At 43.7% G+C, this 27,913-nt stretch overlaps 1 protein-coding gene across 1 annotated transcript in view; it reads right to left on the bottom strand.

Annotated features, from left to right (window-relative positions):
• Positions 1 to 27,913, bottom strand: part of LOC124787950 (collagen alpha-1(XV) chain-like) — a 244,078-nt gene that overhangs the window by 78,491 nt on the left and 137,674 nt on the right. The window contains exon 7 of the mRNA XM_047254949.1: positions 12,626 to 12,739. Coding sequence (XP_047110905.1) covers positions 12,626 to 12,739 — 114 coding nt within the window. The remainder of the gene's footprint in view (positions 1 to 12,625; positions 12,740 to 27,913) is intronic.

The raw sequence follows: 27,913 nt of genomic DNA, 5'->3' as shown, positions 1-27,913 counted from the left end.
TTGTCGAAAACCATCGCATTCTGTATGGCATCACAAGACTCGTACCCATGTCACGAAGTGAGTAAGCCGGCCGGAGTGGCCGTGCGGTTCTAGGCGCTATAGTCTGGAGCCGAGCGACCTCTACGGTCGCAGGTTCGAATCCTGCCTCCGCCATGGATGTGTGTGATGTCCTTAGGTTAGTTAGGTTTAATTAGTTCTAAGTTATAGGCGACTGATGACCTCAGGAGTTAAGTCGCATAGTGCTCAGAGCCATTTGAACCACTTGAAGTGAGTAATTATTTTCTGTAAACAACATCTATTCTGCGGCGTTTGTACTTATGTGCATCCAACTCTTTAGCTGTCCCATAGGAAATAGATGAAGGGCCCTATATCAGAGGAACGTGACTGTACCACAAAAGGCCCTGTCCTACAGGTCATATCCAATTCCCCTTAAAGTGTAAAACTGCCTGTGTTCACAAATCAACAATATGCCGGAGGTCTTGCCCGTATTGCTCTAGGCGGTGCTCAGCAGTTCCACGAGTGTAGTGTCGGGAAACGGGTGTTTAACTGCACCCCGCGAGCCATATGACAACATCCTAGCTTGATGTTTGTATTGTGGGGCGCTCAACTGCGCGGACATCAGCGCCCGTACACATTCCCTATCTGTTCACAGATAAATCCACTCACTTTTCATGAATGATGATGGAATGATAAGGGCAACACAAAAACCCAGTCACCAGACAGAGAAAAATCCCCAACTCGGCCGGGAATCGGAACCGGGACCTTGTGATCCAGAACTAGCAACACTAGAACCTAGAGGACTCCTAGCTTCGACATTATCGCTATGTTATTAAGTTGCATAAAATTATGACGCTGTCGCCTAAATATTTGCAGTCAGATGAAAACTGTTTCTTTCGTATTCTGCTACATAACATCAGTATCCACGATTCTTTAAAAGCATCGGAAACTTGTGATCAAAACAGTTTCAAACGTCTTATTTCTTTAAAAATGTGTTACTGTGTTGAATGTTAGGCGATAGGGATATAATACCTTTATGACTGAAGTCGGAAAACCCCATTTGTCTTGGATTTATTAGTTTCGGGTCATCCAGTGGACGAATATGGTCTGGATAATTTGTGCTCCGTTTTAAGAAAAGCTGGTTTTCCACGTATATCTGTGGTGTCACCGCCAGACACCACACTTGCTAGGTGGTAGCCTTTAAATCGGCCGCGGTCCATTAGTATACGCCGGACCGGCGTGTCGCCACTGTCAGTGATAGCAGACCGAGCGCCACCACACGGCAGGTCTAGAGAGACGTACTAGCACTCGCCCCAGTTGTACAGCCGACGTTCTTAGCAATGGTTCACTGACAACTACGCTCTCATTTGCCGAGACGATAGTTAGCCTAGCCTTCAGCTACAATTGCTACGACCTAGCAAGGAGCCATAATCCTTTGCTATATATATTGTGGTTATAAATGTATCATCAAGAGCGATGTTCTACAAATGTGGATTAAAGTTAAGTATTCCAGAAGCTACGTACTTTTCTTTATAGCATTCATTACGTATCCTGTTCCAGACCTCACGCCAGCCTGCGTGAGTTTAAGCGCGTGCCTTTCGGCTTCGTCTCATTGTGTCTAGGCTGTCTTGTCTAGACACAACAATATCCATGTTTATGACATATCTGCTGATCTGTGTGCTGCACAATGATATAGTTTTTCAAGTACATTCGGTGCTGTATGTGGATACTGTCTGCAAAATATGTTTCGAATAGAGTTAGTGGTAACAAAGTAATAAATTAAAATGTCATGCCTGATGTTGAAGTTTTAGTAAATGACCAGAGAGAATGTAGCAAGGGCGTTCATTGTTTTGTGCGGAGCAGGGGTGGTGACAACGAGAAAAAGTTTTGAAACTATGTGTAAAGTTCTCTCTTCGTCAAGTGCTGGTTACGTAACTTGCGTGCGGCGAGTTACGCTGCCTCAGAACATGGTTCCTAACTTTAATACTGGGTTTATTGTTTCAAACCTGCAACGTAAGATTATATTTCTTAATCATAAGACCATGGCAGATTTTAAAGTTTTACATTCTATAAGTATTATAAATAAAGAAAAACTAATAATCAAACTTTTGTGGGCCCCGGCAGCCGTTAGAAGGGCAACCTGCAAGCAGGATTGGATGATTGTTTAGCTGATTAGAAATATACGAGGGTTGCCCAGAGAGTAATGTACCGCATTTTTTCCTTAGCCGAAAACAATGCTACGACTGCGAAACGTTACGTATGTTTCATTTGAAGTATCCTTACTGGCCGCGCCAAGTTCCCGTCGCCTCCGACAGTTGGCGTAGCTGCAGGACAGTTTCAAATTGGCGTCTGTAGGTGATGTACATTACAAGCAACGTGCCGTCACTGAATTTCTCACTGCAGAGAAGAAAACTGTGGGGGATATTCACATACGCTTGTGTACGGTCTACGGAGCATTTTCTGTCGACAGAAGTACAGTTAGTCGCTGAGCACGGAGGGCGAGATCATTAGAAGGCGGTTCGGTGGAGCTCCACGATTTGCAGCGGTCGTGGAGACCATACACGGCTGTCACACCTGACATGTTCCTGCGAGCTGATATCATCCGCGAAGAGACACGCATTACGACTCGGCTGTTTGTGCTGCATCTGTCACTCAGCGAAGGAAGTGTGGATGCAATTATCCGCACTCTTGGATATTCAAAAGTGTTTGCAACATCGGTCCCGGAGTGTCTACCGGTCGATCACAAATCACACAGAAAAAACATTTGTCTCGATTTGTTGCAACGTTATGAAACTGTGGGGGGAGGCCTTCTTGTCCTGGATTGTGACATGTGATGAAACCTGGGTTCAACATTTTGAGCCCGAAACAAAACGACAGTCGATGGAATGGCGCTTTCCCCACTCCTCACAGAAGAAAAAATTCAGAGCAACTGCTTCCGCCGGTAAGGTCAAGATAACCGTGAAGTGAAGGTGTGATTCTCATTGATGGGATGCCAAAAGACGGTATCATTAATTCAGAAGCATATGTCAACACATTAAGAAACTCTAGACGCGCTTCCGGCGACGTCGGCGTCACAGCAACCCAGGAGATGTTTTACTGCAACAAGACAATGCTCGGTCCCACGCAAGTTTGAGGTTGCTGAACACATCGAAAAACAGGGTTGGACAGTGTCATCCCATCCACCCTACAGCCCTGACCTAGCCCCTTCGGACTTCCTCTCGTTTGGGTGACTACAGGATGCCATTCGTGGAAGACGTTTTGAGGAGAATGAGGAGGTGATTCACACAGTGAAACACCAGCTCCGCCACCAGGAAAAGATTGGTACCGACAGGTCACACACGCCGTTGTTTCGTGCACACCGTTCTTGTGTGCGTTACTTGCGGTGCGTTACTTTCTGGGGAACCCTTGTAGCCAAGTGGCATGTAGTAACCAGAGCTCAAGAATGAACTACTTAGCCTGGTATCTCTTTTCAGACATCTTCTTCAATGATAATTAAATCATGAGCTTAAGCTGTCGACAGGCGTTGATATACATCAACGGGGCAGTTGAAAATTTGTGCCTCGACCGGAACTCGAACCCGGGATCTCCTGCTTACATGACAGACGCTCTATCCATCTGAGCCACCGAGGGCACAGACATATCAGAAAGAACAGATACCATCTTCATATATGAGCCGTGGTAGAATTTGCTGTTTTGAAGAGCGCGCCGCCGTTTCTGGCGGTGGCGCCGCCGTGGCAATCGCAGCTTTGGTGTCTCCCTCTGGTAGGAAAGGGGAAAAGTTGCCTGTTCTCGTGCATTTAAAGGGCGCTATAAGCTCGGCAAGTGGGCAGTCTTGAGTTTCGGCGAGTCTGGTCAGTTGGCCAGCCGGGTCAGTGTGGGTCAGTTAGTGTCTGTCTGTCGTCCGGAATGCTAGTGTGTGTCAGGCCGCCAATCTGCTCGAGTCTGTTCAGACAGTGGCGATTGGCAGCTGGATCGATCGGTTGGTCGGTCGCGCACTGAGACACAAGATGACTTGGCCGTCTGGAGCGTCGGCGCATGTGAGGTAGCCACGTCACTCCAGTGGCCGTGCCGTATAGCGAGGCGTAGTGGCTTCGCGGCCGACACGAGAGCAGCAGGAGTCAAACCACGACATCGGGCTGGCCGGTGCGAGCTGCGACGCCGTGAGACGGGAGAAGCGGCTGGCAGCGGACGGTTCGGAGAGCGTTTTGGGGATGCTGCACCAGGTCTTCGCCAGACATCGCAGTTTATTAGAAGTTAAGTGATTCGAGATATGTTGTTTCATTTCACTTCTTAAATTCCACTTGTTTTCTTGGTCAGTCTCTCGTCCCCAGCTTGCTTGTCTGTCTCTCGTCAGCATGTGTTAGGTAGTTAGTGTCTGTCTGTCTGTCGGTCTGCCGTACGTTAATAGCTGCCTCTGTCATGTTTGTCGGATTCGGTGTTAACGAATTTACTGGCTAAAGTGTAAAGGCCGAATTCCTGAAATATGTTTTTATCTTGCCTATCATCTTGAGAGGCGGTATATGTGTAATGTAGAGCATGTTTGCACATTTTATGTAAGACTGCATTTCATGGGTTTTTATTTAAAAGGGTCATTTTAGTATATAAAGTTGCCACCCTTCCATCGTAAGAGTTTTCTTTTAAAAACAAGTTGCACTTTCGGTGGCAAGTACCTTTTAATGTGAGTGTTTTGTAACATTTCCATCCCTCCTACCGGGTGCATAGTTTATGTGTTTTGTGAGTTGTTAAAAATTTTAGTTTAAAGTAGTCTGGTGTGTTGCAGATTTGCACCAATGTAGTCTTTCAGAGATTGTTGTGAGCGGTTGTGACTACGGCCGTGTCAAAAGGGAGCGGCAAGCTTCTCAGCCCGAAGGCTCCTACTGCCATAATAAAAAAATGGTTATTTCTGCCTCTGAATAATTGTAACTACCGTAACTTGATATTTGGAGGATGCTTTCTGATTGTAATTTTAAATCTGTTTCATTTACTGTTTCAAAAAAAAGAAAAAAAGGGGTTTTAGGAATAAAATTTCAATTTTTTGTAAGAAATGTGATTTTTTTTCCATCAGTTACTCCCTGGCAACTACTTCCACGCTCACATAGTGTGATGAAATGTGTTAATGTTCTACATGAATCGCTAGTAAATAAAGTAAATTCTTAAGAAAATGTTTTGAAACTAAGTTTACGGTTCAATATAGTTAAGGATAACCGGCCATTGACCTTCTTCTTCTGTGTGGATGCACACGCATTGCCCGAACTTTTACGGGAACCGGTAAGATTGTCTGCCACGAGTAATGAGTGTAATGGGCAGGGGAACTACGAAGGTAGTGTGTGGACGTTAAGATGGGAATGTGGGTCTCACGGGGAGCGTGTAAGGGATAAGTCCCTGCAGTCGCTCTGTGCCCTCATTGGCTCATATGGATAGAACATCTGCCATTTAAGCAGGAGATGACGGGTTCGAGTCCCGGTCAGACCACACATTTTTAGCTGTTCCCGTTGATGTATATAAACGCCTATCGACAGCTTAATGTCTTGATTTAATTATCATTTCATTTTAGAGAGCTGCACGGTCACCCATGGCATCTGTTCTTTCGGATATGAAAATGGTTTCTGTCCTTTCGGACATGTCCGAAAGAACAGATACCATTTTCATATCTTTTAACAATGTCTAGATCCGTTTTCTGTTGACCTGACGCTAGTTCAGTGGCCTCTGAGGAGTAAAATCAAATTTCCGTTATGGCTTGCAAAATATTTGATTCATTTTTTAAAAAATTACCTGCAAGTAGCATGAACATAAAAAGGATATTAAAATTTCCAAAGAAAGCCCACAACATACTGCACAAGAGCACTAAAATTCTGGAAAACCATAACCATACATTTATCTTAAGAAAACTACGAGTTCGTCGAGCTAAAAACTAGAAGTTACGTATTTTAAGCAGTTTCGTACCGATGAACACGACACTGCAGCTCTGCAGAAGGGCCAAAAAAATCCTCACGAAAATTCAGTATTAGTCTGGTAATTTCAGTGGTTCAAAAAAATAAGACTGCACAAAGTCAGCCCTCAAAAATCATACTACACTGGTAATTCTGGAAAAGTGCAAAACATTCCCACCAACGCGTGAGGTTTTCTGCGTCTCCTACCATGCCGTGCATAGTTCTGGCACGAACACCTGTCTCCGAACTGACAGAGCGCTCCATTGATTCGGGCTGAGACACGCATCCTTGCTGGACAGCTGGAAGACCCGCCATGGGCTGTACAGCGGCGAGGGTATACAGGCGGACGCCCACGCACGGAACAGTTTCTGTCAACCTGCAGGCTATAGAGCCCGTCATCATGCAGAATATTTCCAATCAACGTCTGGTGCTGGAAAATATTTGAAAACTCCTATATACCGGGTGATCAAAAAGGCAGTATAAATTTGAAAACTGAATAAATCATGGAATAATGTAGATAACAAAGGTACAAATTGACACACATGCTTGGAATGACATGGGGTTTTATTAGAACCAAAAAGTACAAGAGTTCATAAAATATCCTACAGATGGCGCTTCATCTGATCAGAATAGCAATAATTAGCATAAAAAAGTAAGGCGAAGCAAACATGACGTTCTCTACAGGAAATGCTCAATATGTCCACCATCATTCTTCAACAACAGCTATAGTCGAGGAATAATGTCGTGGACAGCACTGTAAGGCATGTCCGGAGTTATGGTGAAGCATTGGCGTCGGATGTTGTCTTTCAGCATCCCTATAAATGTCGGTCGATGACGATACACTTGCGACTTCAGGTAACCCCAAAGCCAATAATCGCACGGACTGAGGTCTGGGGACCTGGGCGGCCAAGCATGACGAAGGTGGCGGCTGAGCACACGATCATCACCAAACGACGCGAGCAAGAGATCTTTCATGCGTCTAGAAATACTTTTTTTTGGTTCTAATAAAACCCCATGTCATTCCAAGCCTGTGTGTCAATTTTTACCTCTCTATCTACATTATTCTGTGGTTTATTAAGTTTTCAAATTTACACTGACTTTTTGATCAGCCTATATATTCAAAGCTATGGTCGAGAACATTTCTCATATTTCTTTCACTTTTCTCTGTAAGCCAATGGAAATGTTAACAAACCTTCAGAAGTAACTTTCACACTAAACTGAATTGAATTCTGTGTGTTTTAAGAAAAGTGAGTTGGCACTATTTAGACCAGGCCTAGCCAAATAGCGTTCCGGCCGCGCTCCTGTCCAGCGCTCTGAGCGCTTTTTCCGTCGAGTGGTGCTGAGGGACGAGGAGGGACAGGAGAAGAAAAGCACGGCTCCAGCCGGAACGCCGCTGGAGCGAGGCAGTCGGATTGTCACAGTTTGCTGACAATAACAACCGTGTTAAATTAGAGTTCTGTTCTGAAGTAGGAACACCGTTGTCTCACGCAGTTGTTCAAAAACAAGGAAAAAGTGGAGAAAACACATCACTTAATGCTGAATGGGAATTGCTTTTCGAACACAATGCAAAAGTGCTTAATACACCATCACGCCGTTACGAGCTGTAGAAACATTCACTGGAACATTGTTACAACACTGGGCGCAGAGATGGCGTGATTAGGGAAGAAACTGAGTTGAGGAAAAGCAGAGAAGTGACATGCGCTGCTAGACGTGCAGTGTAACACTCCGCTATATGACCTATTAGCCGATCCAAGAATTTACAAAAATCTTATAGAATGTTGCCCCAAGAAACGTATCCTAGACTGAACGGACAAGTTGGTAAAGTTAGTTCAGTGTTTGTTTCAACGTATGAGTGTGAACCTTTTTTCTGTTATGAAACTGAAAACGTCATCCCAACTTTCGGGTTTAACAGATTTTAGTCTGCGTACTACTATCTATTTGTATCACGAACCGTAGTTCGGAATCTATTACATACTAGCTTAGCACTGCTGTTTTGCTTTCTTAGTCTGTATGCTCTGCAATTTTTTTCTTTCATAACACTTTTACGCTGTTCAAAAATTGCAAAGCTTTATAAGGCAACAGAGACATGGTCTTTCCGAATGTACTTCTCACCAAGAAGTAATTCTGGTAGATGGAATCCAAGGTTTTTGTAATTCATGCCTTTCGTGGTTTTGTGGTGATATTTCAGTAGGAACATTTATCCCCTAACACTCTATATCTAACTAACAAGTCAAATATCACTTTTCATAGACTTAGCTCTAAAAATTTTTTCACAATCAAATGCTTTCATAAAACATTTCACCTCCTATATCACCCCCCTAGGACTGAATTTCAAAAAACAGTTACATGTACAATATTTTTTGTTTTTACCAAAGAACCCAAATACAACTTTTCATAGCCGTAGCGTCAAAAATACTTGCATGACGAAAGATTTCCAGCAAGTATATCGTGCCCTATTTTACCCTCATAGGGGCTGAATTCCGATAAACAGTATTTCGTATCATAACTGAGAGGCCAAATACAAATTTTCATAGATTTAGCTTTGAAAAGGCGCTCGTAACGTAATATTTCATAAACCATTTCGTGTCCTACTTCACATCATTGTTGATCTTGCGTTCTTCAGTCCTGAGACTGGTTTGATGCAGCTCTCCATGCTACTCTATCCTGTGCAAGCTTCTTCATCTCCCAGTACCTGCTGCAGCCTACATCCTTCTGAATCTGCTTGGTGTATTCATCTCTTGGTCTCCCTCTACGATTTTTACCCTCCACGCTGCCCTCCAAAACAAAATTGGTGATCCCTCGATGTCTCACAACATGTCCTACCAACCGATCCCTTCTTCTAGTCAAGTTGTGCCACAAGTTCCCCTTCTCCCCAATTCTATTCAATACCTCCTCATTAGGTATGTGATCTACCCATCTAATCTTCAGCATTCTTCTGCAGCACCACATTTCGAAAGCTTCTATTCTCTTCTTGTCTATCGTCCACGTTTCACTTCCATACATGGCTACACTCCATACAAATGCTTTCAGAAACGACTTCCTGACACTTAAATCTATATTCGATGTTAACAAATTTCTCTTCTTCAGAAACGCTTTCCTTGCCATTGCCAGTCTACATTTTATATCCTCTCTACTTCGACCATCATCAGTTATTTTGCTCCCCAAATAGCAAAACTCCTTTACTACTTTAAGTGTCTCATTTCCTAATATAATTCCCTCAGCATCACCCGACTTAGTACGACTACATTCCATTATCCTCGTTTTGCTTTTGTTGATGTTCATCTTATACTCTCCTTTCAAGACACTGGCCATTCCTTTTCAACTGCTCTTCCAAGTCCTTTGCTGTCTCTGACAGAATTACAATGTCATCGGCTAACCTCAAAGTTTTTATTCCTTTCCCACGGATTTTAATACCTACTTCGAACTTTTCTTTTGTTTCCTTTATTGCTTGCCCAATATACAGATTGAATAACATCGTGGATAGGCTACAACCCTGTCTCACTCCCTTCCCAACCACTGCTTCCCTTTCATACCGCTCGACTCTTATAACTGCCATTTGGTTTCTGTACAAATTGTAAATAGCCTTTCGCTCCCTGTATTTTATCCATGCCATCTTTAGAATTTGAAAGAGAGTATTCCAGTCAACATTGTCAAATGCTTTCTCCAAGTCTACAAATGGTAGAAACGTAGGTTTGCCTTTCCTTAATCCAGCTTCTAAGGTAAGTCGTAGGGTCAGTATTGCCTCACGTGTTCCAGTATTTCTACGGAATCCAAACTGATCTTCCCCGAGGTCGGCCTCTATCAGTTTTTCCATTCGTCTGTAAAGAATTCGCGTTAGTATTTTGCAGCTGTGACTTATTAAACTGATAGTTCGGTAATTCTCACATCTGTCAACACCTGCTTTCTTTGGGATTGGAATTATTATATTTTTCTTGAAGTCTGAGGGTATTTCGCCTGTCTCATACATCTTGCTCGCCAGATGGTAGAGTTTTGTCAGCACTGGCTCTCCCAAGGCCGTCAGTAGTTCTAATGGAATGTTGTCTACTCCAGGGACCTTGTTTCGACTCAGGTCGTTCAGTGCTCTGTCAAACTCTTCACGCAGTATCACATTTCCCATTTCATCTTCATCTACATCCTCTTCCATTTCCATAATATTGTCTTCAAGTACATCGCCCTTGTATAGACCCTCTATATAGTCCTTCCACCTTTCTGCTTTCCCATCTTTACTTAGAACTAGGTTTCCCTGAAAGCTCTTGATATTCATGCAAGTGGTTCTCCTTTCTCCAAAGGTCTGTTTAATTTTCCTATACGCAGTATCTATCTTACCCCTAGTAAGATAAGCCTCTACATCCTTACATTTGTCCTCTAGCCAACCCCGCTTCGCCATTTTTCACTTCCTGTCGATCTCATTTTTGAGACGTTTGTATTCCCTTTTGCCTACTTTATTTACTGCATTTTTATATTTTCTCCTTTCATCAATTAAATTCAATATTTCTTCTGTTACCCAAGAGTTTCTACTAGCCCTCATCTTTTTGCCTATTTGATCCTCTGCTGCCTTCACTATTTCACCCCTCAAATTTACCCATTCTTCTTCTACTGTATTTCTTTCCCCCATTCCTGTCAATTGTTCCCTTATGCTCTTCCTGAATCTCTGTACAACCTCTGGTTCGTTCAGTTTATCATGGTCCCATCTCCTTAAATTCCCACCTTTTTGCAGTTTCTTCAGTTTTAATCTACAGTTCATAACCAATAGATTGTGGTCAGAGTCCACATCTGCCCCTGGAAATGTCTTACAATTTAAAATCTGGTTCCTAAATATCTGTATTACCATTATATAATCTATCTGAAACCTTTTAGTATCTCCAGGGTTCTTCCATGTATACAACCTTCTTTCATGATTCTTAAACCAAGTGTTAGCTATGATTAAGTTATGCTCTGCGTAAAATTCTACCAGGCGGCTTCCTCTTTCATTTCTTAGCCCCAATCCATATTCACCAACTATGTTTCCTTCTCTCCCTTTTCCTACGCTTGAATTCCAGTCACCCATGAGTATTAAATTACGTCTCCCTTCACTACCTGAATAATTTCTTTTATCTCATCATACATTTCATCCATTTCTTCGTCATCTGCAGAGCTAGTTGGCATATAAACTTGTACTACTGTAGTAGGCGCGGGCTTTGTATCTATCTTGGCCACAATAATGCGTTCACTATGCTGTTTGTAGTAGCTTACCCGTACTCCTATTTTTTTATTCATTATTAAACCCACTCCAGCATTACCCCTATTTGATTTTGTATTTATAACCCTCTATTCACATGACCAAAAATCTCGTTCCTCCTGCCACCGAACTTCACTAATTGCCACTATATCTAACTTTAACCTATCCATTTCCTTTTTAAATTTTCTAACATACCTGGCCGATTAAGGGATCTGGCATGCCACGCTCCGATCAGTAGAACGCCAGTTTTCTTTCTCCTGATAACATCGTCCTCCTGAGTATTCCCCGCCCGGAGATCCGAATGGGGGACTATTTTACCTCCGGAATATTTTACCCAAGAGGACGCCATCATCATTTAATCATACAGTAAAGCTGCATGCCCTCGGGAAAAATTACGGCTGTAGTTTCCCCTTGCTTTCAGCCGTTCGCAGTACCAGAACAGCAAGGCTATTTTGGTTGGTGTTAGAAGGCCAGATCAGTCAATCATCCAGACTGTTGCCCCTGCAACTACTGAAAAGGCTGCTGCCCCTCTTCAGGAACCACACGTTTGTCTGGCCTCTCAGCAGATACCCCTTCATTGTGGTTGCACCTACGGCACGGCTATTATTAGGGACTTAATATCCAAACATACTGAAACGTATTTCTTTATTTTTAACTGAAAAGTTAAGTATAATTATCAGAGATGTAGCTTAAAAATGTTTTAGAAGTTCTTTAATAACTATTTATTTTCAAAAAAGTGTCACCCACTATTTCACCCCCCATAGGGGTTAGATTTCCACACATGCTGAAACACGTATTTCTATATTTTTGATCGAGAAAACAAATACCAATTTTCCGTAGCTGTCGCTTAAAAATTGCCTTAACAAAGAAATATTTTCAAGAGATATTTCATCCCCATTTCAGCCCCTTAGGGGTGGAATTACGAAACATCACTTCTGAAAAGACTTCTTAAAAGATGCCTACAATATAAAATCAACATCCTACTCAACTTTCATGTCTCTATCCTTAGCTGTTCGGCCTGGGCGATGATGAGCCAGTGAGTGAGTGAGTCAGTCGGAACGTCGCCTTTTGTATGCAGAGATGGTGAAAATCAATATCACTGGGACCGTGTGAGAGCTTTACGCGTTTACTAGTGTGGGTACACCTGGCGGTCCAGACTGTTGCGGATGGTGTGCTGGCATTTCAATTTCGGGTGGTGTGCTGGCATTTCAGTCACAAAATATGTTTAGTATCCTCTATTACGTTCTCTATCCTTCGAACACGGTACTAAACACGTTATCGAGTTCTGTGTAGTGAGGTAAATCATAGTACAGGCTAAATTAACATAAAAGAACATGTACGGCGAGAATTGTTACTCACCATTCCGGGAAACCACTGTGGCAGCGTGAGGGGCAGAAAGGATTAATGCTGGTTAGTACGAGCAAGTTGGGCACGACACAGCAGAGGCAGTGCAGCAGGAGTGTGGTCGGAGTGTACTTACACTGGGCTCGTTGACGACGTTGAAGGCCTCGATGGGCAGGGCGCGCGTCGACGGGCGCTCCGTCGTCGTCGTGGTGGGCGGCGGCTGCGTCGACACCGCCATCAGCGACCCCAGCTGTGAGCACAGCAGCGCGGTGAGTGCGTGGCCGCCACAGTTCTGAGACTACAAAAACTTGCAACTCGCGATTCAACACAACACCAAACCCGGTGAAGATCTACAGCGTGGTCAAAATAAAAACGAGAAGGAAAATATTTCATGCACCATAAGGTAGGCAACCCAAGTTACATCGTCCATGCCCAGGGCTAATGGTGCAAAATGGGCTGCCTATCTTGGGGTGCGTGATATATTTTTCTGGGCAGTTTTATTTTGCCCACGCTCTACATCTAGATCTATATCCACACTCCTCAAACCACTGTGAAGAACATGGATGAGGCTGTTTCTCACTTATCTGTCATTATGGCCTTTTCTGGGTGTGTTCACGAATGGAGCACGGGAAGAATGATTACTTAAATGCTTCTGTACGAGTTGTGATTGTCATAGCCGTCCCTACAGCAGCGATGAGCAAAAGAGCTGTAATATATTCCTAGATGGATTACTTAAAAGTTAGACCTTCAAACTGAATAATTAGATTTCTCTCGGGAAAGTCGGCGATTGTCTTGAAGCGTCTTCCAATTCGGTTCTATCAGTATCTTTATGACACTCTTCTATTGTTCAAACAAACCTCTGATCATTCGTCCTATCTCCTGTCAAATCCTCACGGGTACAAGTCGCGCACACGTCAGTAATGTTCTAGGATGATTACGCTAATGTTTTGTAACCAAATTCCTTTATAGAATTACTGCGTTTCCCTTGCATACCATCAACTTCAATCTGCCACCTGCATTATCTACGACCAAGCCGATGTGATGGTTCCATTTTATGCCCCTATGAATGCTTACACCCAGACATTTGCGTGACTTGACCAATTCTGGCTGTAACTCATTGATTCTGTAGTCACAGTATACTTTTCATTTTCTGCAATGCAAAATTTTTATTACTGAACATTTAAAGCAAGATTCATGATTTGCTCCCCTCTGAAATCTTCTTTATCAAGAGCGAATATGTGTTTCAATACCAAGCCTGAATATTTGTGCAGTTTTTTTCCACATAGCGCTTCATCATACATAACTTTAGGATTCCCAAAGAGTCTAATGTTACTATTAATATTCTCTCAAAGGTCATTAACATGCAACATGAAAAACAAGAATCCCAACACCTCCTTCTGAACCACACAAGCTACTTCTACCTCTTTCGATGACTCTACATCCAAAATAACGTGCTGCGTCCTTCCTTGCCAAGATATCTCCTATCAACTAACAAATTTCCGCTGTCACTCATGTTTATAATAAGCTTACGTGTGGCGCTGAGTCAAATGTTTTACGGTAATTAAAAAAAAATACTGTACACGTAGGCTTCCGCGGCCGTTGACACAGTCAATGAAATTCTTCTGGGTTTCAGGCCTAATTGTCAACTATAAAATTTCGACGTTTCAGCGCCTATTGCAAAACGCCTTCATCAGGGCGTATGGCTAGTGGGTAGTATTAACTCACCGACCTACAAACCAGCGAAAGAATTGCCTCCGAAGCTTAGACGTCCAGTAAGCCACACAGATTCAAACGTCAAGGGCTCCGTCGGCTTTGTAGCACTTTTGTAAGTCTCGGGTACGGATCTGATGGTTAGTTTTGACGTGAAGTCTTTATTTACGCATGTACCTGTGACGGACACCACGAACATCTTAGAGGAACGCATGGCACTTGGTATACGCGAGCTAGTGCGCCACTGTTGGACGACCATCTCTTTCAGGTGGAAAGAGGATTTCTATGAGCAGACGGACGATGTAGTTATGGGTTTCCCTCTATCGCCTGTCGCAGCAGACATTTTTATGCAAGCGTTCGAAGAAACACTACTCCAGTCCGCACCATTACGCCCAGAATCCTGGCTACGAGACGCTGACGACAGCTTTGCCATCTGGCCACACGGATAAGAAGAGCTTCAGAACTTCCACCAACATCTCAATCAGCAGCACAGCAAAACTCACTTTAACACGGAGATAGAAAAGAACGGGATATTGCTTTTTCTCGACGTGGAAGTTTACTGTAGGCGTGACGGGAAGCTTAGAGTTTACAGGAATCCACCAACACGGACAAGAACCTGCATGCATCCTCCCACCACCATGCTATGCAAAGAAATCGGCCCTGCAAACTTTCAGTAAGAGAGCCTACAGGATCAGCGACCAACCCAATCTGAAAGTTGAACTACAGAACCTCAGCCTCATTTTTGGAGCTAAAGGCTACGACATGAAGATGATACATAAAACTATGGCGCGAAAGGAGGAGGGCAATAGGGACATACAGAACGAAGCACGGAACACCGTCCTGTTATCATACGTACAAGGAGTTACTGAATCTCTGGGCGAAATTCTCTGTACAATAAATCAGCGGTGCCAGAACACCAGGAACAGAGCAGGATGAAGATCGAATTTCGAGAGGCCCGTGTACTGACGAAACAGCCGTTTAGTTTGAGGCGGAACATTAGAGAGGCTAAAGAAATAATCAAGCCACCCGACAACGTGAATAGAGAAGACGGGGCCGGCCGGTGTTGCCGAGCGGTTCTAGGCGCTTCACTCCGGAACTGGGCTGCTGCTACGGTTCGAATCCTGCCTCGGGCATGGACGTGGGTGAGATGTTAAGTCCCGTACTGCTTAGAGCCATTTGAAGAGAAGACGGGTACCGACTTGCATCGTATGGCTACCAGCAGTCACAGCTTTGTGGAAGGACAGCTCTAGCAGAGCAACAGGCGCGCGGTAGGCCACAGCGGGGGAGTGTCTACACACAGAGTGCTGACGGTACTGGGCAGTTAGTATACAACGCTACGCTGCAGTTGCCGCTCTGTTTCCCATTCGCCGGTTTCTACCAATGGCAAGTAATAAAGGAAACTCCAATGGAAAATGCCTATTTCTGCCAATGATATCACGTAATGCAAAGACCAATAAATGAACACCTAATAGCCTTCCTCCTCACCCTCATATCCTATGACAGTCTCCTCCATAGTGTATAAGTAACCAAACTAGTGCTCATTCAGCAGTTAGCAGTGCACCCTGAGAAAGGCGTCTTGCAATGGTCGACGAAACGTCGGAATTTAATAGTTCACAATGCGGCCTTAAACCCAAAAGAATTTTATTGAATAAAAAAGTGCTGCATGAGAAACGATTTCCTTGATCCACGACTTATAGGATGTCATGTGAGAACAATGAGGGTAGAGTTTCAAATGATTCAGGTTTCCCTCATCCGTGGAGGAAATGACTCTCGTTCGAGACACCTTATTGTTACAATTTAGCTCAAAATATGTTCCTACATTCTCCAACAATTGCTTTTAGGGGAATTGTGAACTGGTGTAACATACGTTTTCATGCAACCACTGGGTGCGGTATTTTATTGAAGTAACGTACCGTATATTATGGTTATTAAGGAAGGGTCTAGTACAACAGCAAACTAGGAACAGAATCCGGTAGGGATACGACCGGACGTTGGAGCTTTGTTCAGTTTTAACGATATCAACACGACTGGCCCTGAAATGTGTTTCACTCATCTTTCGAGTAATATATGAACTGAACTGGGACAATATACAGAAACTTCCATTCAGTGATTTCTGTGCCTTTCGGGGGAAGTCATTTTGTCTCATCCAGAAGTCGTTCGTCCCCATATCATCCATACACTGACACACATTCGACATACAGTGATACGCCAAAATATTATGACCACTGCCGACGGCGACGGCGGATGCCGCCGGGTGACGTTTCGGGCACGGGACGCGCTATGAAAAGTATGTAAGCGCAGCAGAGGTGGATGGGAATCAACCCAACGAAGATATGGGCTCAAGGTAGGGAAGTCCTCTGAGGTAAGAGTTTTTGTCAAAGGACGGATTATTACCAGAATGAGATTTTCACTATGAAGCGAAGTATGCGCTGATATGAAACTTCGTGGCAGATTAAAACTGTGTGCCGGACCGAGACTCGAACTCGGGACCTTTACCTTCCGCGGGCAAGTGCTCTACCAACTGAGCTACCCAAGCACGACTCACGCCCCGTCATCACAGCTTTACTTCTGCCAGTGCCTCGTCTCCTACTTTCCAAATTTTACAGAAGCTCTGGCAAAGGTCACGAGTTCGAGTCTCGGTCCGGCACACAGTTTTAATCTGCCAGGAAGTTTGATTGGCAGATTATTAATACGATAATCTTCTGAACGAGTATCTAGAAAACGGCGAAGCTGGTCGAATGTTCACGTGCTACTGTCGTGTTCACCTATGCAAGAAGATAGGGGAGCGATACTACCACTACGCGCTAAATGGTTCGACGTCCAAATTCTTCAGAGGACGTGGTGTGCAGAGGCTTGTCTGCTCTGTGAAGTAGGATAGATGGCGATCTGTGGCATCTCTGCCGAAAGGGCACAACGCTGGGGCGTGCACCAGTGTTTCGGAAAAAGCGTTAATCGTACATTGGTGTACACGGACCTCCGCAGCAGACATGTACACATGTTGACCCAACGAAATCGTGAATAACGATTGTAGTGCACACGGAACCCTCGGGATTCGCCCGTCGAGCAATGGGAACTTGGCTCTTTTGATGAATCACATGGTTGTTTCACTAGGTCGCTGATCGTCACCACAAACGCCGTCATAGGGTGAACGGTGGCTTGAAACGTGCAGCGTGCCACGGTTGCAGGCTGCTGGGAGCAGTATTGCGCTGTGGCAGACATTCTTCTGCTTTTGCTTTGGACCTGTGGTAGTAATGGAAGACACATTGGCAGCTGTGAACCTCCTGCATCCCTTCTTGAGTGAAGTCTTCCCCGATGGCGACGTCATCTTTCATCAGTATAACTCTCCGTGTCGCGGAGCCAGAATCGAGCTACAGACGTTTTCGGTGCATTGTAGTGAACTCACGTCGATGTCTCGAGGACAAAATTTGCTTAATGCAAATGCTAGGGGAGCCATCTGGGTCACAATCTGTCGCAATATGCAAATCAACGGCGCTTTATTTACGGAAATTACGAGAGCTTTGCACAGACATGTAATGCCCAGTACCTTCACAAACCTAACAACGATCTTTCGGATCCTTGATACACAGAATCAGTGGTGTACGTCTTTCCAAGGACAGGCGAACAATTTGTTAAGCAGGTGGTCATAATGATTTGTTTCATCAGTGCATACTAGAAAGAGTTCGATAAAACTAGAGGTAAAGTGTAGCTTTATGTCGAATGCGCCATTAATCACAGGGATCGCGGAAACCAGGCATACTAACTGAAGCCGTCATTGTTTTGAAACGTCGCTTTCACTGCTTCACAGCGGTTAGAGGATTTTCTCTACACCCGGACTCAGTCACACTACGTACATAAGGTGATCAGAACGTGTAGGCAGTCTCAAATATTTCAAAGTGAACGTTTTTTTTAAACTATAATGTTATAGAAGAATTACATAAGGAAATCGTAATGTATTCGTATATTTGATGTTATATGTTTCCGAACTGAGTTATTCTTGTCAGATCATACAGCGCTATGAAACAATTAAGTCTACGGCTCCTGTACGTTTCCCATAGCAAGCAGAGCTCTAAGAGTTCGAATACATAACTGGAGGCCGTAGCTGAGAACGAAGTGGAACTAGATTGTAGCCTGTGCCCCTGTTATTCAATATGAACATCGAGTGAGCACCAAGGAAAGCAAGGATATATTTTGCAGAAGGAGTAAAGTCTCAGAAAGGGACGAAACGTTGGCTTTCACCAAGAAATTATTGTAATATTTTAATACGGTTGACTTCGCAGACGTTTACGTTTTACAACTTTCTGTTTCCGTCTGCGTGTCTAGATGAGTGTCTGTTTGGAGCTGTTTGGAACTGAAGGACAAGACGGCGTGGGTAACAAAGACAGATGACAGACTGAGAGCCGTAAGCAAATTAACTTCACCCAGGAAGGAGGCAGCTTACAAAACAGCGATTCGTCCTGTTAGTGAATGATACTCGCTATTCTGGGAGGCTTTCGAGGTGGAATTAACAGAGGATCCTAGCAAAATGAGCGCGTCGCGACGCTGTTTATTTTATTCTGAGGAAAGCAGAAAGAACCTCTCTCGAGCCCCTTCTGGTGCAGTTTCTGACTGAGTGTATATACCGAGAGTCACCGCGCTGCTGTCACCACCCTTTTTGTTGCAAGTCACTTTGGGAGGAACCTGGTGTTCACCGAGCTGCGATCTGTTCGCCACGGTTTGCTTTGGGAGGCGCGCCGCAGCTGCTGTGGATAGGACTGTGCTGCCACGAGGTATCGGCGTTGCACGTCCACATGTCGCGACGCGGTAATCTTTACAGTCCACCACCTGTATTATGTGATAGTATCCGTTACCAGTGGCTGCCTTCTTTCCTTACCGTGTTTCAGTTGGATTTACGTTTCGTATTTTCTTTCTACGGACTTGACTTTGTTCTGCTACTGTAAGTACTTACGGAACTACCTGTAACCCCTAACTTGTCCTACAGCAAGTCAGTTTCTCTCCGCGTGGCTATTACCTGCTTGAGTTAGCTTTTGACTGGGCTACCTCGTATTTGTGTTTCTTAATTTATGAAAATATGATTCCATTACGAGAATCTACAAACTTGCAGTAGTCTGTAGCTTTCCTGCTGTCCCTCCTGGCCGGCCGAAGTGGCCGTGCGGTTAAAGGCGCTGCAGTCTGGAACCGCCAGACCGCTACGGTCGCAGGTTCGAATCCTGCCTCGGGCATGGATGTTTGTGATGTCCTTAGGTTAGTTAGGTTTAACTAGTTCTAAGTTCTAGGGGACTAATGACCTCAGCAGTTGAGTCCCATAGTGCTCCGAGCCATTTGAACCATTTGTCCCTCCTGTCTTTAAGTCATTACTAGGTGATGGAACAATGTAGTAGGAGCGAACCACGCACGCTCCGGGACAGAACATTACCAAGTGGATGATCTGTTAGTCACCAATGACATTTAGTACATCTCTGAAAGCCATTTATTCCATATTTCCATAGTCTACGTAACAACAGACAGCTAGAAAACTGAAAGGCCGAGTGGAGACATGGACATGACTGAAACTTTTTACACTTTACAGAGCGTTTGGACCATGTGACAAAATCCTAGAGATTTGCGATGGTTGTCTTCGGCCTTGGAATGATGTGTGCGACTTACCGCCGAGGCAGTATAATATTACGACAATACTACACTTGCTAATTAAGAAAATGAAAGAAAGGAGGGAGCGAATCATGGTACTGGCACCTAAGTCAGCATCAAGGAGGCTGTCGGACATCACATTCGTGGAAGAGGTCTCAGTATTGCGAAGTGTGGAAAGCAGCTGTGAAGGAGAGTAATCGATCAGCATTTAGGGGCATTTTCCTCTACTGTCCGACAATGAGTCTCCGTCTTAACCTGCTAGGGCGGCTCACTATATCAAAATTCCTGTTGCTGAATGAATGGTTAATTCCAGAATCAACACTTAGACTGTGGAAGTTTGTCCCCAATATCCATTTTCCTATACTCCACTTCACTTTCTGGTGTTTAAGGTCCAACGTTGCAATGTTGTCATGACAAATACTGTATATAGGCAGCGGTAAAATCGCCTTGAAGTCCATGCTTTCTACAAAAATCAAGTGAAAAATCTGAAATTTACGTATGGATCTATAGGATCTGTAAACATGTCGAAAATCTGTTCTCAACTAAAGGATTTTCATCAGAATGAAAGTGTCGTAAAAAAAAACTGCGTCAAACGATTGATGTGGTTTGCTTAGGAGAACGATACGCGACAGTTTCATCAACAACAGACTGCTTTCCATTCGTGTCACGCGTTTTCGGTTCTGATAAAATTAAGAATGTATATAAGTAGAGGACAGACAGATACCGCATACAGGAAAATTAAAGAAACGTTTGGAAGAAAGCAGCTGTGTGATATTACGAGCTCAGATGAAAAACCAGTACTAAGCAAGGTTGAAGAAGTGTATATGTGGGCTATAGAAGGGAAATGGTATGTTATGGAAAGGGAAGAGGACGTAGTTGAAGTTGAGACAGGAGAATTTGTCAGACCACTGAAAGACCTAAGTCAAAACAAATTCCCTGGAGTAGACGACATCCCCTAAAAGCTATCCACATTTTTGGGACACCATGTCATGACGAAGCTATTCCGTCTGGTTTGCAAGATTTATGAGACAGGCAAAATACCCTGAGACTTCAAGAATAATGTAATAACTTCAACCCCAAGGAAAGCAGATGCTGACAGGTGTGAATGTTACCGAATAATCAGTTTGATAACTCGTAGTCGCAAAATGTTAATACGAATTATTTGCAGAAGAACGGAAACACTGGTAGAAGCCGATCTCGAGAAGAATCAGTTTGGATTCCGAAGAAATCTAGGAGCACTCGAGGCAATACTGACCGCGGGCTTGTTTCAGAAGACAGGTTAAGAGAAGGCAAATCTACGTTTGTAGCATTTGTAGACGTAGGAAAAAATATTTTGACTGGAAAACTCTCTTAAGTTAGCATGGGTAAAAAACAGGGATCGAAAGGTTATTTACAACTTGTACAGAAAACAAGACGGAAGTTATAAGACTCGAGGACCACGAAAGGGAACCAGGGACTGAGAAGGGAGTGAGAGAGGATTGTAGCCTATCGTCGATGTTATCCAATCGGGACACTCAGCAAGTAGTACAAGAAATCAAACAAAATTATGACGCATGAATTAAAGTTCAGGTAGAAGAAATAAAAAGTTTAAAGTCTGTCGATGGCATTGTAATTATGTCAGAGACAGAAAACGACCCGAATGGATAGTTGAATGTAACGGTTAGCGTCTCGAAAGGAGGACATGAGGTGAACATCAACAGAAGCATAACAACTCTAATGAAATATAGTCGAATTAAATCAGGCGATGCGGAGGAAATTACATTACGAAACGAGTGGCGGATGAGTTTTTCTATTTCAGCGGTAAAACAGTTTGTGATGGCCGAAGTAGAGAGCATATAAAATGTGGACTGGCTATGGCAAGAATAGTGCTTCAGAAGAAGAGAAATTTATTAATATCGAATACGTTAAGCGTTAGGAAGTCGTTTCTGAATGTGTTTTCCGGAGCATTGCCTTATGTGAATACTAACGTGGACGATAAACAATTCAAGCAAGAAGATATTAGAGGCTTTTGAAATGTGTTGCTGCAGAAAAATGCTGAAGATTGGATGGGTAGATCGCGTTACTAATGATAACATATTGGACAGAATTTGACAGAAAAGAAATCTGTTATACAGTTTGACTAAAAGAAGGGATCGGCTGATAGGGCACATTGTGAGACATAAAGGTACCATCAATGCAGTATCAGAGGAGAGTGCTGGTGGTAAAAACCGTAGAGGGAAATTGAGAGATGAATACGTAAATAGATTTACAAGAATGTAGGTTGCAGCAGTTATTCGGAGATGAAGTGGTTTGTACAGTATTGAGTAGCATTGAAAGCTGCATCAAACCACTCTTTGGACTGTAGGCCACAACATCAACAACAAAAATAACACAATTAAAAGAATTATGGATCTACTGATGGGGAAGAAGTAACTCCTAGCTACGATGGTGCAAACAGCAATCGTATTCCTGTTCAAAAAAGCGGCACGTTTTGAAACGTGTGACGAGGTAGAATGTGCAAATAGACGACGAAAGATTAAAAGCAAGGCGTACAAAACCGTAAGTGAAAAAGATGAACTGTGAATAGTTATTGTCTGCGCACGTTTAAGCAACAATGTTTCAGGTATGTGTGACTAACAGTGTTTCAGTAAAATTACTGCTCATAAAACGTGCGCCTAATACATTCTTTAAATGAAGTGTGTGAAGAGAAGAATGAGTAATTTCAACGCAGGTCTTCCCGCATAGTATATTTTTTGTGTCGTTGTAAAGAAGGACAAGTTTGGAAGACGTTTTTGAAAAATGTTGTTGAGCGCCTTGAGGTGCTGGTATGTTAGGCGAAACATAAAATTGTCAGATGATAAAATTATGAATACTCCACTGCCATCGTATCATAAAAACTGTGGTGTGGAGTGTACACATTCACGTTAAAACTATCATCGGCATTAACGATGTGAAAGATAAAGCGTTAACGTGAATGTGTACAGTCCATTACACAGTTTTTATAGACTGACGAGGTAAGTTGTATTAACACAGTTGAAAGAATTATGAATCCACTGATGGGGAAGAAATAACAGCTAGCTTAATGGTGCTAACAGTAATCGCATTTCTGTTCGAAAAAAGCGGCAAATGTATTTTTCATGGTTTTATCATCTGACGATAACGATCTTGCATTGACACTGTAAATACTTTGATGAACCTGACGTTGATCAGACGACTGAAACTGGTCATAGGAATAAAGTATTTTGCCAGCAGCTCAGGGCGGTAATATGACGTTTTTAAAGTATATAACTATGGCGCACACCCCTTCCGAAAATATATTTAAAAAAGTAATTTGAATTAGTTTATGGTATAAAATATTGTTACTAGATTATTTTATTTTATGAATTCTGTTCTATAAAAGTGGGCAGAAAAGCTGTTAAGGAGGAGAAAGACGTTCTGTCAAGAATGAGACCTGTGCCATAAAATCTGGAAGATACATCTTTGGGTAAAATTACTGAGCCTAATTTCTAACAACCATTACGGGAATCATTGGTGTTTTTTTCATATAAATTAGAGTTCTGGCTCATAAAAGAAGTTGTTTTCATTTTCTTCGCCACTGGAGCACCGTCTGCCGATACGGAACCTCATTCATTAATTGAGTATCGGATGCGAATATTAGTCCCACCAAGAATCTGGTTGAACTGGTACAGCACTGCCTAGCCTCACCAACCTCATATGTTATTAGCTTTTCCGTCCTGAGTCTTCTACCTGATTCAATGCAGCCCATCACGATTTCCTATCCTGTGCGAACACCCACATCTCTGAGTAGCAACGAATTTTCTTAGTTACATTCTGGGTATATGTCTTTTTTTCACTTCTGAGGTTCCTTCCCGTAACATGGAATTTATTCCCTGATGGCTTAATACAGATAGGGGTCATTGTATCCATTCTTCTTTTCCATACATTCTTTCCCCTGGCGGTGCTCCAGACGATTCAATCGCTTCTGATCGGACCAGACCACTTCATTTTCAGATTTTCGGCGACCATCTCGGGCACTTGGTTTGTCTTCTTTTCCTGTTTTCAAAATGGTTCAAATGGCTCTGAGCACTATGGGACTTGACTTCTGAGGCCATCAGTCCCCTAGAACGTAGAACTACTTAAACCTAACTAACCTAAGGACATCACACACAGCCATGTCCGAGGCAGGATTCGAACCCGCGACTGTAGCGGTCGCGCGGTTCCAGACTGTAGCGCCTAGAACAGCTCGGCCACTCCGGCCGGCTTCTGGTTTTCTCTGAGTCCATTGTACATTTGGTCCCTAAGTTTTATGTTAAGTTTATGACTAATATCGTTTATAGAATGAAATTTTCACTCTGGAACCGAGTTTGTGATGATATGAAATTTCGTGGTGGATTAAAATTGTGTGCCGTCCTCACAGCTTCACTTCTGCCAGGCAAATGTCCTGAGCTCGAGTCTCGGTCAAGCTCTCACTTTCAATCCTCCAGGAAGTTTCAATATTGTTTTTGATCTGATTACTTTCGCCTGTCTTTGGTCTACCGTCAATACACGTTCTGTGCACGTTAGTCTGTCCAATCTATTCAAAAAGTGATGTATTTCTTCCTCACTCTTTTAGAGGATAGCTGAGTCAACAACGAAACCTATCGCTCATCTACCTTACCCCTGAATTTTAGTCCCACTGCTGAACGTTTATTTTCTTCGTTGATCGATCGGTGCAGAGGTTGAACAGTAAGAGTGAACACTCCGTCTGTGTTTTAAGTCCTTTGAATCGGATCATCCTTTCTTCTCTCTCGGTTACTACGTATTCATCCCATTCATCCCGACTGATGAAGTGAGTTAAGGCGTAGTTGTGTACCAGTACACAGCGGATATTAGTAGGTATGCAGTATTCGAAGGTTACGATAAGCATGATGACTTCCGACTACCGCTGCACTCTTCTGATTCCAGTAACAAACAGGAACAAAAATACAGGCGCGATATCAGATGTAAAAGGTGTAAATGGGAGGCATTTACTTTTACCTGAACTTGTTATTAAAATCTGTAATTCATCGTACCATTGCGTGGACCTGCTTTGTAAATGTAACACATTCACACATATGACCGCGTTATTGTGCAACGGCAGACTGAAGAAAATATGCGCTAAAAGAGAACAGCAATGAAGCATGAACTGAGGCTTGAGAAGCAACAGACTGACCTGAAAACAGAACGGGAAGACTAAACGTGGGTGCTTTACTTGAGCAACTAAGAAACGAGAAATGGGGAACCAGGAGGAAGGAAGAAACGCCAAAGTCATTGGAGGTATCGGATGTTTCCAGTGTTTGTGATGATGACGATGTCTACGATAACCGGTTTACTAACACACTGAAATCACTGCCTACACGTACGTGTGATCCACCTGTGGAGAACTGACTGAAGACAAAGAACTGTGTAGTTGGGTGCTTTGTTAGGAATAATATTGCATGTACCAGAGAAAACTTCCGGAGAGAACTTCTGGGAGAATTGTTTAAGCACGAAATGAACATTCTAAAACTATTTTCACTGCTGAATATTCAATATACGAGCAGCCTCCCAATCGCAAGATTGCCCAACTGCAACAGGTAATTAGCGTATAGGGTGAGGAATCGCGTGCAGTGGCACCCTTGTGACTTTCCCAGTTTAGCTTCATTGAACCATTTCTTTACGTTTAAGCTCACTCAGTACAGTAAATGTAGAGAACCTACAGAAATCTTAAATACGGTTCATCTCAGGTTACTTATTACGGATGTGTTAAAAAAAAAACGATTTTAGCCTCATCACTACCATTAGGATGAGCGTGTATCCGACGATAGGTTATCAAAGGAACAGTGAGAATGTGCTGCATATTGTCGTTATTGAAGGGAGCATTATAACGGTCTCTTGAATTCTCGTAATTACATCTGGCACTGTAGGCTGTGCTGCTTCAGGTCTCACTGTTGACCCTCTGCTGCTGACTTCTCAGTTTCGCATCGGATTGCGCGCCTGCAGGTGGGTAACCAAATGAGCAGATTTCCAAAGCGAACCGCCGACGCGCACTTCCGGGACAAAGCGTGTCGACCAACTGCACGCACATACTGACGTTTGCCGCGCTGCAAATGGCGTGCTATTGAGCGCCTGTAATGTGAGTTAAAAACCAGGAGAAAGACTCTGTCCACAGATGTGTATCTGTTTTCTGTGCGTTTTGTAGTTTCTGCAGAGTGCTCTTCCCAAACCGCGATGGTACTTACGAATAACCTTTTATGTCCCACGTTGGAAAACGAAACTGTGTGAAACATTTTTTTCATATTGTTACTTCCGAGTAAGTCGTTTATTAAAATAGTAATACATTAACGTGTTTCACTCCAAAACTGTGTAAACTGCGCACTATTCCTGTACTTCGCTTTACACGTGGTCGAGTCACATTAGTGTGACCAGCGCCTACGTTCGACGTAAACGTGCATCAATAGCTTGGGGCAGCACTAGCAGTGGATGTGGGGGACAAGGAAAACAGTGCAGTCATTTATACAATGTAGGCTTTCACGGCCGGTGTTGTCATCAGTTAAAACTTTCCGGCTGAGAGGCCGTGTTCGATGTATAAAATTTCCACCTAACGTTTCGTCTCCATCTGCGGGAGACACCTTCTGAGGTCGTAGCCGGACGACCTCAGAAGATGTCTCCCGCAGATGGAGACGAAACGTTAGGTGGAAATTTTATACATCGACCACGGCCTCTGAGCCCGTAAGTTTTAACTTACGGAAAGCAGTCATTGCCGTTATACGGAAACGGAGTGAATTATCTGATGTCTAAGAGGAAATGATCATTGGCTTTTGCGGCAAGGATTGAAACATTTCCGAAAGATGAGGTTCTTAAACTGCTCGCGTCCGAGCATGGTTGAAATATACTGTGTGTGGCAGAATGATGAGATCGAAACCCAGCGCCGAGACAACTGAGGGCCATCACGGGCCGCTGATGACATGGACGAATGACGGCAACGGAGATGTGTGCTGTTGAGCAACTTGCGACCTAGCTAAACCGAGGGAGTACCAACAGTGCCACGACAACAATCGTTCAACGAATGTTGCTGCGTACGGGCCTCCGCAGTAGGCTGTAATTTGCGCACCAGTACACCAACTGGACGTCTGCTGAGTGCAAACAGGTGACTTTCGCAGATGTATCACGTTTTATTCTGGATCAGACACATGTCCGTTGGCGTGTAAGGCGAGAAACGTCTGAAACCAATCACCCTGCAATTAGGAGGGTACGTTAAGCATTGAGGAATGTTTTCGTCGCGTTCCGTGGGTGATCTCGTCATTCTGGAAGGCACAATGGACCAACAAAAGTATGCATCTAACCCTAGGGACGATGTCCACCCTATACATGCAGTTTGTTTTTCCTCCGCGCAGTGGCATCTACCAGCAGGACAATGAAACTTTCCACACAGCTTGCAGTGTAGATGTGTAGTTTGAAGATCACCAGGATGAGTTCCTGTAATATCTTGGCGGCTAAGCCACCCGGATTTAAGCCCAAGGAAGAACCTGGTGGGACGACCTCCACCGAGCTGCTCGCATCATGGATTCACAAATGAGAAACGTAGTTCACCTGGCCAGAGCACTAGAGTTAGCATGACTCCACATCACTGTGGGTACGTTGCATAACCTCGAGGAATCTCTTTGCTTCATGTCTCGCACTGCAAAATGTGATAGGTTGCCATATAAATCTGACTGGACAGTTTATCTGTACCGACACAAAAATTGAGATTTGCTGGATTCACTGACGGTACATTAGACACACATAGAGAAAGCGTTATAAGCGTCATTTAATACCATGCAATTCCGCCCCTGGATTGGCTACCGGCCTGAATTCGACTAGGAACTCAGTCCACAGGGCTGCGGAGTTGATAGGGCAGTTCCACAAAACGGTGGGGCTGCTGATTACCCGCTGATTCAACGTGTCACACAGATTGTCTATGGGATTCAGGTCAGTTGACATTGCAGACCATTCGAGATATAATTAGATAACGATGATCAAGTTCCATACTCCTTGATAGAGCGTAGGGGACGATTCGGGACACCCGCACCACTGTACTAGGCAAGGTCATGGTGGAGTCATGGTGGAGGTG

Source organism: Schistocerca piceifrons, chromosome 3 (genome assembly GCF_021461385.2).
Source record: "Schistocerca piceifrons isolate TAMUIC-IGC-003096 chromosome 3, iqSchPice1.1, whole genome shotgun sequence".
NCBI lineage: Eukaryota > Metazoa > Arthropoda > Insecta > Orthoptera > Acrididae > Schistocerca > Schistocerca piceifrons.
This window is presented reverse-complemented; position numbering and strand designations above follow the sequence as displayed.